This window comes from Nerophis ophidion, linkage group LG09 (assembly GCF_033978795.1).
Source record: "Nerophis ophidion isolate RoL-2023_Sa linkage group LG09, RoL_Noph_v1.0, whole genome shotgun sequence".
NCBI classification, from domain to species: domain Eukaryota; kingdom Metazoa; phylum Chordata; class Actinopteri; order Syngnathiformes; family Syngnathidae; genus Nerophis; species Nerophis ophidion.
In genome coordinates this window covers 56,304,063-56,317,146 of record NC_084619.1, presented here as the reverse complement: position 1 = coordinate 56,317,146, position 13,084 = coordinate 56,304,063, and the positions used below count along the sequence as shown (strand labels likewise).

The following is a 13,084-nucleotide window of genomic DNA, read 5'->3' as shown; positions in this document are numbered from 1 at the left end:
TGTGACCTCGGACTACGTTAAGGTAACGTGTGGAGTTCCCCAGGGTTCGGTCCTTGGCCCTGCACTCTTCAGCATCTACATGCTGCCGCTAGGTGACATCATACGCAAATACGGTGTTAGCTTTCACTGTTATGCTGATGACACCCAACTCTACATGCCCCTAAAGCTGACCAACACGCCGGATTGTAGTCAGCTGGAGGCGTGTCTTAATGAAATTAAACAATGGATGTCCGCTAACTTTTTGCAACTCAACGCCAAAAAAACGGAAATGCTGATTATCGGTCCTGCTAGACACCGAACTCTATTTAATAATACAACTCTAACATTTGACAACCAAACAATTAAACAAGGCGACACGGTAAAGAATCTGGGTATTATCTTCGACCCAACTCTCTCCTTTGAGGCACACATTAAAAGCGTTACTAAAACGGCCTTCTTTCATCTCCGTAATATCGCTAAAATTCGCTCCATTCTGTCCACTAAAGACGCTGAGATCATTATCCATGCGTTTGTTACGTCTCGCCTCGACTACTGTAACGTATTATTTTCGGGTCTCCCCATGTCTAGCATTAAAAGATTACAGTTGGTACAAAATGCGGCTGCTAAACTTTTGACAAGAACAAGAAAGTTTGATCACATTACGCCTGTACTGGCTCACCTGCACTGGCTTCCTGTGCACTTAAGATGTGACTTTAAGGTTTTACTACTTACGTATAAAATACTACACGGTCTAGCTCCATCCTATCTTGCCGATTGTATTGTACCATATGTCCCGGCAAGAAATCTGCGTTCAAAGGACTCCGGCTTGTTAGTGATTCCCAAAGCCCAAAAAAAGTCTGCGGGCTATAGAGCGTTTTCCGTTCGGGCTCCAGTATTCTGGAATGCCCTCCCGGTAACAGTTCGAGATGCCACCTCAGTAGAAGCATTTAAGTCTCACCTTAAAACTCATTTGTATACTCTAGCCTTTAAATAGACTCCCTTTTTAGACCAGTTGATCTGCTGTTTCTTTTCTTTTTCTTCTATGTCCCACTCTCCCCTGTGGAGGGGGTCCGGTCCGATCCGGTGGCCATGTACTGCTTGCCTATGTATCGGCTGGGGACATCTCTGCGCTGCTGATCCGCCTCCGCTTGGGATGGTTTCCTGCTGGCTCCGCTGTGAACGGGACTCTCGCTGCTGTGTTGGATCCATTGTGGATTGAACTTTCACAGTATCATGTTAGACCCGCTCGACATCCATTGCTTTCCTCCTCTCTAAGGTTCTCATAGTCATCATTGTCACCGACGTCCCACTGGTTCATTATTTTCACCGATGTCCCACTGGGTGTGAGTTTTCCTTGCCCTTATGTGGGCCTACCGAGGATGTCGTGGTGGTTTTGTGGGGCGGTATAGCTCGGTTGGTAGAGTGGCCGTGCCAGCAACTTGAGGGTTGCAGGTTCGATTCCCGCTTCCGCCATCCTAGTCACTGCCGTTGTGTCCTTGGGCAAGACACTTTACCCACCTGCTCCCAGTGCCACCCACCCTGGTTTAAATGTAACTTAGATATTGGGTTTCACTATGTAAAGCGCTTTGAGTCACTAGAGAAAAGCGCTATATAAATATAATTCACTTCACTTTGTGCAGCCCTTTGAGACACTAGTGATTTAGGGCTATATAAGTAAACATTGATTGATTGATTGATATACATACATATGCATATATGTATATATATATATATGTGTATATATATATATATATATATATATATACATATGTGTGTGTACATATATATATATATATGTATATATATATACATACATACATATATTTGAATTGATTTTTATAATTTTTTTTGTCTGTTAAGAATTGCGATTCAATCGAACATCTATTTTTTTAACAGCCCCACTATCTACTCCACTCTTAAATAATGTAAACAAATAAAAATATCAACTGAATCACTAGTATTGCCCATATTTTGATATTACCGTTGATGTCAACATCACCAGTTAATAACTGATCCACTCTCTCTACGTGTGGCACTTCTGACTGCGACACTGCTGTCACAACAACAGTCACCAGCTATTACATTATCGTCTTTCTAACGCTTATTAATCTATTTATTAACTGCCTGCTTACCTTCTGCTGCATTGTGCTTTCATCTACACTTATTTTTTCTGTTGTTTCAAGGTAGCTAGTATGCTTGTTCTCTGTGTAACATGTTTAGCACCGTCCTAATACTTGATAATGATACGTAAGATTCCAAAAAAAGCAGTTTACCTACTTAAATGGAGGGAATTATTACTGGAGGGAAGGAATTCATATCGGATCTCGAGTCAGAGGAAGGGGGCGGGCTTAATTATTTTGCACTGAGGTTAGAGTTGGACTTGCCACAAAACACATTTTAAAATATTCAACGCTCTAATGCTATATGGTGGCCTAAATGGGTAGTGCACCCCCTCAATGTGTCACGTTACATGTGTCAGGTAAATGAATTCTCGTCCCACTGTATTAACTTCCACACTGTGTAAAGAATACTCAAATAGCGACGAGCTAGTGGGGACTCAAAATAAACACATTAGTAGCCAGAGGGGATCGCTGTTTGTGAAAGATACTTAAAGGCATTAATCACATACATTTTTGCAAAAACCCAGCCGGCAGCGATCGATCGGCGCATCCCCAGTCTGCATTGAAAGTCTAATTTATTGCTGAGGCGGCAATAAAACATGAAATTCTTACTTTGGTTTTGCCTGAAGTGTAATGAGAGCATGTTTTCGACAAGAGTCCGATAAAGAAGTGCACGTTGCTAACAAGGTTTAGCGCTAATAAGACAATCGATAATGGAAGCTCTCTCTAGGTCCTGGGGGGACACGTCAACGTTCACTATCTGAGAGGCCGCAATGTCCCCAAAGGGACGACGTCCGTTATTAGTAAAAGTTCATCCAGCAGGAAGGGAAGGTAATGGTGTGTGGGGTGTGTAGGGGTGGGGTGGTGGGGCAGCATAGTGGCCATGATGGGAACCCAGGAGGAGGGGGGAGGGGCCTTCTGACCCCTAAGCGGAGGCTTAACAAATTTGCGCTTAATGATTGGAGCAATGAATTGTGGGACAAAGAGTCTCCAGCCGAGGTCGGGGGTCTTTACAGGCGGCGTTCACTCAAGGAGAAGAACTAACTGGGAAAGCATGCCAAATATTCCAAATACAACCATGTCAACTAAACTCACATGAGGTATACATATATATATATATATATATATATAGATATATATATATTTATATATATATATCTATATATATATATATATATATTTATTTATATATACATAAATATATATATATTTATATATATATATATATACATAAATATATAGGTACACATATATATACACACAAACACGTCTATATACATGTATATACACATTTATATACAGTATATACACATGTACATTTACATATATATGTATATACATGTATACATATATGTATATATACATATATATACACATATATGTAAATATATACATACATATATACATATATGTATATATACATATATATATATATACACATATATATATATAAATATATACATACATATATACATATATATAGAAACACACACAAATATATACACATATATTTATATATACACATATATATGTATATGTACATAAACATGTATATACAGTATGTAATATACAATATATATATATATATATATATATATTATATATATATATATATCCCACGATTCGATTCAATATCGATTCTTGGGGTCGCTATTCGATTATATATCGATTTTTTTCGATTCAACGCGATATTCGATTCAAAAACAATATTTTTCCGATTCAAAACGATTCTGTATTCATTCAGCAGAATCTACCCCAGTCTGCTGACATGCTAGCAGAGTAGTAGATCTAAAAAAAAAAAGCTTTTATAATTGTAAAGGACAATTTTTTATGAACTGATTGCAATAATGTAAATTTGTTTTAAATATTAAATAATCCAGGAATTCACATTGTAGGAATTTTAAATAATTTATTATCACGGTGGAAAATAAGTATTTGGTCAACCATTCAAAGCTCTCACTGAAGTAAGGAGGTTTTGGCTCAAAATCTCACGATACATGGCCCCATTCATTTTTTCTTTAACACGGATCAATTGTCCTGTCCCCTTAGCAGACAAACAGCCCCAAAGCATGATGTTTCCACCCCCATGCTTCACAGTAGGTGTGGTGTTCTTGGGATGCAACTCAGTATTCTTCTTCCTCCAAACACGACGAGTTGAGTTTCTACCAAAATGGATACATGGATGATACAGCAGAGGATTGGAAGAATGTCATGTGGTCAGATATAACCAAAATATAACTTTTGGTATAAACTAAACTCGTCGTGTTTGGAGGAAGAACAATACTGAGTTGCATCCCAAGACCACCATACCTACTGTAAAACATGGCGGTGGAAACATCATGCTTTGGGGCGGTTTTTCTGCTAAGGGGACAGGACGATTGATCCGTGTTAAGAAAAGAATGAATGGGGCCATGTATCGTGAGATTTTGAGCCAAAACCTCCTTCCATCAGTGAAAGCTTTGACTGGTTGACCAAATACTTATTTTCCCCCATAATTTACAAATAAATCCTTTAAAATTCTTACAATGTGAATTCCTGGATTTTTTTTCACATTCTGTCTCTCACAGTTGAAGTGTACCTATGATGAAAATTACAGACCTCTGTTATCATTTTAATTGGGAGAACTTGCACAATCGGTGTCTGACTAATTACTTTTTTGCCCCACTGTATATATATGTGTACATATGTACATATACATATGTGTATATATGTATATATACATATATGTATGTTTATACATATGTCTATATATATACACATATACACATATGTATATGTACATATGTATATATATGTATATATGTGTGTGTGTATATATATACATGTGTATGTATATATATATATATATATATATATATATATATATATATATATATATATACACACATACATACATACACATATTACATATATACATATGTCTATGTGTGTATATACACATATATGTATATACATACGTATATGTATATATACATCTACATATGTACACATATACATATATGTATTTATATGTACATACATATGTGTATATATGCATATGTACATACATATGTATATAAACATATATATGTATATTTATGTATATATATTAATGTGTGTGTATATACACATATATATACACATTTGTATACACTTGTATATGTACACATGTACATATATACATATACATATGTACATGTATACATATAGATGTACATACATATATGTACATATACATGTAAACATATCCATGTGTACCAATATATGTATATTCATATATGTACATATGTGTGCATGTATACATGTACGTATACATGTACATATATATGTACAAATATATGTATGCATATATATGTATGTATGCATATATATATATGTATGTATGTATGCATATATATATATGTATGTATATATATATATATATATATATATATATATATATATATATATATATATATATATACCATCAATGAATGAATCAGTTACTTTCTTGATGGTGGCCATGTTTCCCATCTTATCCTGCGCAAATTTGACGTGCATGTGCTCATGTTTCCCCCTCAAGACGCGGACCAAATTTGGTAATGATTCCACCAAACACGGCAAAATTACAGCTGGTGTTTCATAGCGCGTGTGAGAAATCACAAGTCACTCCAAGTTACGACGCCTGCCGACCGCGCCGCCGGTACATTAACAGCACGGTCAACACGGCACAGGTGCGCAATTTGACCAATTGCCACTCGTGTCTTTCGCTTTGGAGCAAATCCAAGTACAGTTAGTACAAAGGCGGGCGAGAAGGAAACGGGGTCACAGGTCACGAGAGAGTCATTTAAAGGCTTCGTGTGTGCTGACAGGTGCATTGTTCGATCACGCTCAGCACTAATTGGCTAATGTTGCCATGTGACCACTCCATGATGACCACGAGGAGGAAGAATAATAAATAATGAACTTTTACTCTCTCAATCAAACAAGCCCCGCCCCCCTCCACCGCCACTCAAAAAACAAAAGCTATCATTGACCTCAAAAAGACAGAAGGAAGGAAAACTCGCATCTCCTGCACGCCAGCTGATGAAGACCTAAGGACACTCCTCACCTCCTTTCCTTCTTCCCTCGGCCCCTCCTTTTTTTTTTTTTTTTGTCATTTACTCCCCGCCCTCGCCGCCGCGTCCCCGCTCGTCTCACGGAGGATTCCTCTGGTGGCCCAATTACAGGATTCAGCAGGCAAATTGAGGCTGTTTAAAGCGAGGTCTGCTGGGAAGGCGAGCAGCTGCTGGAAGGAGGCGGCTCGGACGCGGGCAGCCAGCCCTCGTGTTTACACACACACACACACACACACACACACACACACACACACACACACACACACACACACACACACATACACACATACACACTTGCAGTGTTTCCGTAACAACTTCCCTAACGATGACATTCGTTTGGACGTTTTTCCCGTCTTTGTCGTGCTTGCAGGATATTTGGCGTAGGAAACAAGGGTCGGCGTGTGTGTGTATTTGAATATTATTTTACTACACACACACACTGGAGGGTTAATGGTCTCTATTTTGGTAAACTGAATAAGTCAAATGCATTGGTCACACCTCCGCTGATGGCATATTTAATTTGGATCTCGTCAATTAGGCCCTGCTAAGCTGCATACCCTGCTGGCTACCTCCTCCATTTGGCGTCCCCTCCCTGCGCCAGGAGTAATCCTATTACCATACTCGCACACACACGCCACAAAAGACGATATCAGGAAATTGCTCATATACACGTACAGTACACGCCCACACACCGACCCACTGGCCGCCCCGTCTGCTACACCGTGTTACGTCCAAGAACCGTGTGGGAGGGGCTTTTATGACGGGGGAGAGATAAGGTAAGAATTAAAAAAAGAAAAAAAATGGGTTAGTGTGAGGCAGGAAATTGACCTACTGAGAACAAGTGGGGGAATGTTTGATGTGTACTGGACAAAAATGGGTGTATAGGGGAGGGGGAAGGGGGGATGTTGTTGCCATGGCGATGTCGTACACACAAAAGCAACCACCCCTGTGCCCACCAAGTAATAACTACATATGAATAAGATGAACAATAACACGTCAGGTTGATTGATCACACCTAACACTATGAACTGATACTGCTGGTGTGCGGAGCGATACGGAAATATTGATACCGCCGATACCAGATCGTCATGCTCTATTATCGATACTTTAGTTCAAGTGTGTCCAAACATTTTCCATAAGGGGCCGCACGCTGGAAAGTCCAAGTATGCGACGGCCGTATTAGTATTTTTTATTTTATTTTAAAAAGGAGATATGTCAGTGTGGGTGATAAAGTATGTTATTATTATTATTTTGAGATTTTCTTGGAATAATAATTGTGTGACTGCATAAGCAAGTGTGTTAAAATTCTGCCGGTACAAAAATATTAATGTTCAGTTGCACATTTAACAGTGTTTTTTATGGTTGTTGTATTTTTTCTATTTAATTCACAAGTTAGTATTATTTTATATTTTAATAAAGGAACTTACTAAACTTTGCTTGTATTGAAGGTGTATTTTATTTTTATTTAGAGAGTTTCTATTATTTTTCCAGCTATTTCAAAAGTTAGTTTTATTAAAAATACATAGCTCGGTTGGTAGAGCGGCCGTGCCAGCAACTTGAGGGTTGCAGGTTCGATTCCCACTTCCGCCATCCTAGTCACTGCCGTTGTGTCCTTGGGCAAGACACTTTACCCACCTGCTCTCAGTGCCACCCACACTGGTTTAAATGTAACTTAGATATTGGGTTTCACTATGTAAAGCGCTTTGAGTCACTAGAGAAAAGCGCTATATAAATGTAATTCACTTCACTAATTAGCTAACTTAAACTCTGTTTATATTTGAAGTATATTTCATTTTTATTTTGAGAGCTTTGACTATTTTCAAATTAATTCATAAGTTTTTTGTTTTTTCATTAACTAACTAAAACTTTGTATTTTAAGTACATTTTGTTTTTGTTCAAAGAACTTTTGATATTTTCAAATTAAGTCATAATTTAGTATTTTATCTATTGATTAACTAACTTATACTTAAAGTATATTTTATTTCACTAATTCATATATTATTATAATTATTACAACTAACTATATATTTTATTTCTATTTTGAGGCTAATATTTACCTTATTGATTCATAAATTATTATTATAATTACCTAACTTACAATTTATTTATATTTATATAAATTGTTTTTCTTTATTAACTTAATCTTTATTTATATTTCAAGTGTTTTTAATTTGAGAGATTTCTATTATTTTAGATCGGGTGCGTCTGAACCTTTTTCAACAAGGGCTGCATACTAAAAAGTCAAACTATGCCTGGTCTATTTTGATATATTTTTATTTTTATAAATAATGCTAAAAACAGATATCATTTATACTTAAAGAAAAAACGTTGTGTTACTAAATGTATTATTATTATTGATTAAAACCTTTCAGCTTTTTTTCTCACATTTTACTGTTGTTTTATTTAAGATAGTCATGGTATTTATGGAAAATACAAAACTTTTTAAATTTTTGTAGACACGTATATTTGCAGAAAGTATCAGTATCGGAGCGGTATTGCCGATACCAGTTCGGTGGTATCGAGAGATAATCAGTGGTATCACACATCACTACCTGTACAACAGCTTTTCTCAGGTAAAAGCGCTCCAATACAAGCAGTCCTATAGGCAACTGGGAGCGAGCAGCTACACAACAGCTAAGCACACAATAGCACACAAGCTGGACAAACTGCAGTGTAAAACAGCACATTTGTCAACATAAACAAGCACCAAATAATTATGCTTGCATATTACTTACACGTACAAATTTTCCAAGGCATATTCGAAAGTATCCAGTAACAAACGTGTCCGCATCAGTCAACTTTCTGTGCCAAAAAAAAAATAAAAAAATCCCCTCACTTCACTTAAAGACATCATAAGTCCATTTCTGGCGGCTAATATCAAATTGATCGAATCTTTTCTACCATTCAAGCATTTATGAGTCCTGCTGATATCGTATTGGATCAATGTCGGTATCAATACCCTAGCCTCAAATATCAGTATCGTATTGAAAAACAAAAATTAATATTCATCCAAGTAATTATCCAATAATTGACGGATATGAAAAAGTGTGGTAAGCCATAGAAGCTGAACACCAAAAGGTAATAACTGTCATTAAGTGTTAATAACATGCTTAGCTAAGATAGGCGCCAGCACCCCTCGCAACCCTAAAAGGGAATAAGCGGTAGAAAATGGATGGATGGATTAACGACATTACAAAGCGGTGTTATTGTGGTAGCACACAAAAAATGCAAATAAAATACTTACTCTCGCCTCCGTGTTGCGATTGGTCGGCCCTGATGGGCGAGGGCGGGGCTACATGTAGTGCCACTGACCTTCCATGCCCATGTTCATACCCATGCCGCCCATTGGTCCTGAGAGAAGAGGGACAAAACATTGACGGTAAGCGACCTTGGCAGACCACCACGATGCACCGCACAGGGCATCCTCCACCTTTCTAGTTGTTATATTCAAACACAGTGTTACTGTTCAATCTAACGTCCGAAAATGTTACTAAATAAAACCTGGGCCTTGTTTTTAGTGAGTACCTAGGCCTACTACGCTACTGCACTTTAATGTTGGTCCTTAGATTGGTGTTTTCTGAGGTGGCACTAGGAGTGGTGCAGCTGTGACTGATCACACCTGGTCGACTAAAGGGGCGGGGCTTGGTGTCAGGTGACTGACTGGATAAGGGGGACCCCAGCCAAGAAGCAGAGAATAAAAGCCTTACCAGGTGGTCTGATTCCCATGTGCTGCTGGCCGTCCATGACGAAGCCCCCCATGGGCTGACCATCTGGGTTGTAGGGCGCTCCTTGACTTACTGTGGGGGGGGGGGCAGAGTGGTCAATTAGTGCTTTTAATTAAGACTCAGTGGCCGAAGCGGGATCTTCTGTGGGCGGCTCTCAATTGCCGAGTCTGCAGAGCACGGTGAGACCCTGCAGAGTTTCACACGTGCTACACTACCAGGTCACTACTACGCTGCACGCTCTCTCTAGCGCCCCCTACCCTTTGAGGGGCGCCAGTAATACACACTCGTGCACTTACTAGTCCACTCGTAGTTATAGAATACTACCGTCGCTCCAGAAAAAACCCTGAATGTCACAAAGCTGAATGTTTCTCCACAACCCAAATATGAGCGATGCAAGAAAGATGTGCACAGCAACATTTTGGCCAAGAGGGGTGGGAATGTTTGGACACTTCACGAGTCCATTTAAATACTCAGCATTTATGCGTTTTAATTGTATTGTATAATAATAATAAATCATAAATGTAGTATGTTTGTGATTCCTATGTTTGCCGTGCACCCCCATGCCCCCTCTCTGCCACAACTATAAATAGTATCATGTGTCTATAAGATTGTTATAAGTACACCTCTGCATAACATTCTATACTTAACATTACAGAAAACAAAAAGAGACATGTAAATCAATTTAAAACAAATATCTTAATTAACATTGTTTTTAGATTTACAGTGCATCAATTTGCCTGAGATTTAAAAATAAATACATCTTTATTTAAACTCTGAACAAATTTGACCAGTTTGAAAGATATATATATATATTTTTTTTCCTTCTTCTTTTTACTCCCTATTATGTTAGATCCACTATGGACTGGTCTCTCACAATATTATGTTAGATCCACTTGACGACCAGTGCACCGGTCGCCCTAGGGCATGGGTGTCAAACTCTGGCCCGCGGGCCAAATCATGCCCGCCGTGTAATTTAATTTGGCCCTTGAGGCAAAATCAATTTAGCATTAGAGCTGACCCACCGGTGTTATACAGCGTCGGTGCCGCTGTAACACCGCATTCACCGCTAATACTCATACTTGCCAACCCTCCTAATTTTCCCGGTAGACTCCCGAAGTTCAGTGCCCCTCCCGAAAATCTCCCGGGGCAACTATTCTCCCAAATTTCTACCGATTTCCACCTGGACAACTATATTGGGGGCGTGCATTTAAGGTACTGCCTTTAGCGTTCTCTACAACCTGTCGTCACGTCCGCTTTTCCTCCATACTAACAGCGTGTCACATAATATTTGTGGCTTGTACACACACACACACACACACACTCACACGCACACACACACACACACACACACACACACACACACACACACACACACACACACACACACACACACACACACACACACACACACACACACACACACGCACACACACACGCACAAATGAATGCAACGCATACTTGGTCAACAGCCATACCGGTCACACTGAGGGTGGCCGTATAAGCAACTTTAGCACTTTTACAAATATGCACCACACTGTGAACCCACACCAAACAAGAATGACAAACACATTTCGGGTGAACATCCGCACCGTAACACAACAGAACAAATACCCAGAACCCCTTGCAGCACTAACTCTTCCGGGAAACTTCCAGCAAACTGACCAATAATTAATGTTTTATTCATGCATTTTCTCTTTCTACTTCAAAGCTTGAATGTTTGGTTCATTCATTATTGTTATTTTATTTTCAAATGTATTATTAGCCTGTGGAAAAAAATTCATATTTACCTCAGAAGATTACAAATAGGAAAAAAAGGCATACAATTTTTATTTAAATTCTATTTGATATGCCATTGATATTTTTATCATTATTATTATTATTATTATTTGAAACTGGATTTTGCATGTCACTAAAGTTATATAAGCCTTGCTTGTTCAATATTTAATGCAAAACTTGTTTGGGTCCCTATTAAAAGGTTAATTTGTTCAACCTTAGCTTTGTTCCGTTTAAAATTTTGGCCCACTCTGTATTTGAGTTTGACACCCCTGCCCTAGGGGGTGTGTCCCGACATCTGCAGTCCTCTCCAAGGTTTCTCATTGTCCAATTGGGTCTAGTTTTTCCTTGCCCTGATGTGGGATTTGAACCGATGATGTCGTTGTGGCTTGTGCAGCCCTTTGAGACACTCATGATTTAGGACTATATAAATACTAACATATAATAACATTGATATATAAATATATAAATATATATATATATATATATATATATATATATATATATATATATATATATATATATAAGATATAGATACATCCATCCATTTTCTACCGCTTATTCCCTTTGGGGTCGCGGGGCTGGTGCCTATCTCAGCAACAATCGGGCGGAAGGCGGCGTACACCCTGGTCAAGTCGACAACTCATCGCAGGGCCCATATGTATATATGTATGTGTGGGAAAAATCACAAGACTACTTCATCTCGACAGAACTGTTTCATGAGGAGTTCCCTCAATCATCCTGATGATTGAGGGAACCCCTCATGGAACAGTTCTGTCGAGATGAAGTAGTCTTGTGAAAATATATAAATATATACATACAAATGCATACTGTACATATACATGTATACATATGTATGTTCATACATAATAGTTTTAGTAGATTTTTCATGGTCTTTTTCCTATTGACTGCTGTTGGTTACTTTGTTAGAACAATTAGAACTTCTGTTCGAAAAAATTTTTGTATCACCCTGCAGTTGGCTAATAAAACAACATCAATTTATACAGTATCGCGATGGACATGTCATCGATATCAAGAATAGAATTACGTAGGAATAAAAATCTGATAATTTTTTGTTCTTCATCAGAAGAAACCGGAAGTTGCGAAGCCAGGTTGGTTGCATGAACAAACAGTATCAACATTTTATTGTCTAGTGGTTGATTCTTTGCATGGAGTGAGAAGAGAAAGTCAAAATTAAGACATTTTGAATAAAAAGAGAAAAAGTCACCAAGACAGCATGGCACCTTTATGTTTTTTTTTTCCTTCGAAACAGACCGTAGTCAGACCAATGTGGTCTGTAAATGATGCAAGGCGCTCATCCTCACCACACCACCTTAGCTGTGCTCACCCTTTATAGCACAGCTGTAACTTCCTGACACTAAACCTGCAGAAAACAGTTCTCCGGTTTCTC

The 13,084-nt window shown here is 38.4% G+C and overlaps 1 protein-coding gene across 2 annotated transcripts in view; it reads right to left on the bottom strand.

Moving 5' to 3' along the window:
• LOC133559489 (homeobox protein Meis1) overlaps positions 1–13,084 on the bottom strand; it is a 232,265-nt gene that overhangs the window by 6,921 nt on the left and 212,260 nt on the right. The window contains exons 11-12 of one of the 2 annotated variants that reach the window (XM_061911307.1): positions 9,883–10,005; positions 9,420–9,526 (exon numbers count right to left, since the gene is read on the bottom strand). In XM_061911307.1, the coding sequence (XP_061767291.1) occupies positions 9,468–9,526; positions 9,883–10,005 (182 nt within the window). In that variant the 3' untranslated portion in view covers positions 9,420–9,467. The remainder of the gene's footprint in view (positions 1–9,419; positions 9,527–9,882; positions 10,006–13,084) is intronic. The other variant, XM_061911306.1, reaches the window with a different exon arrangement.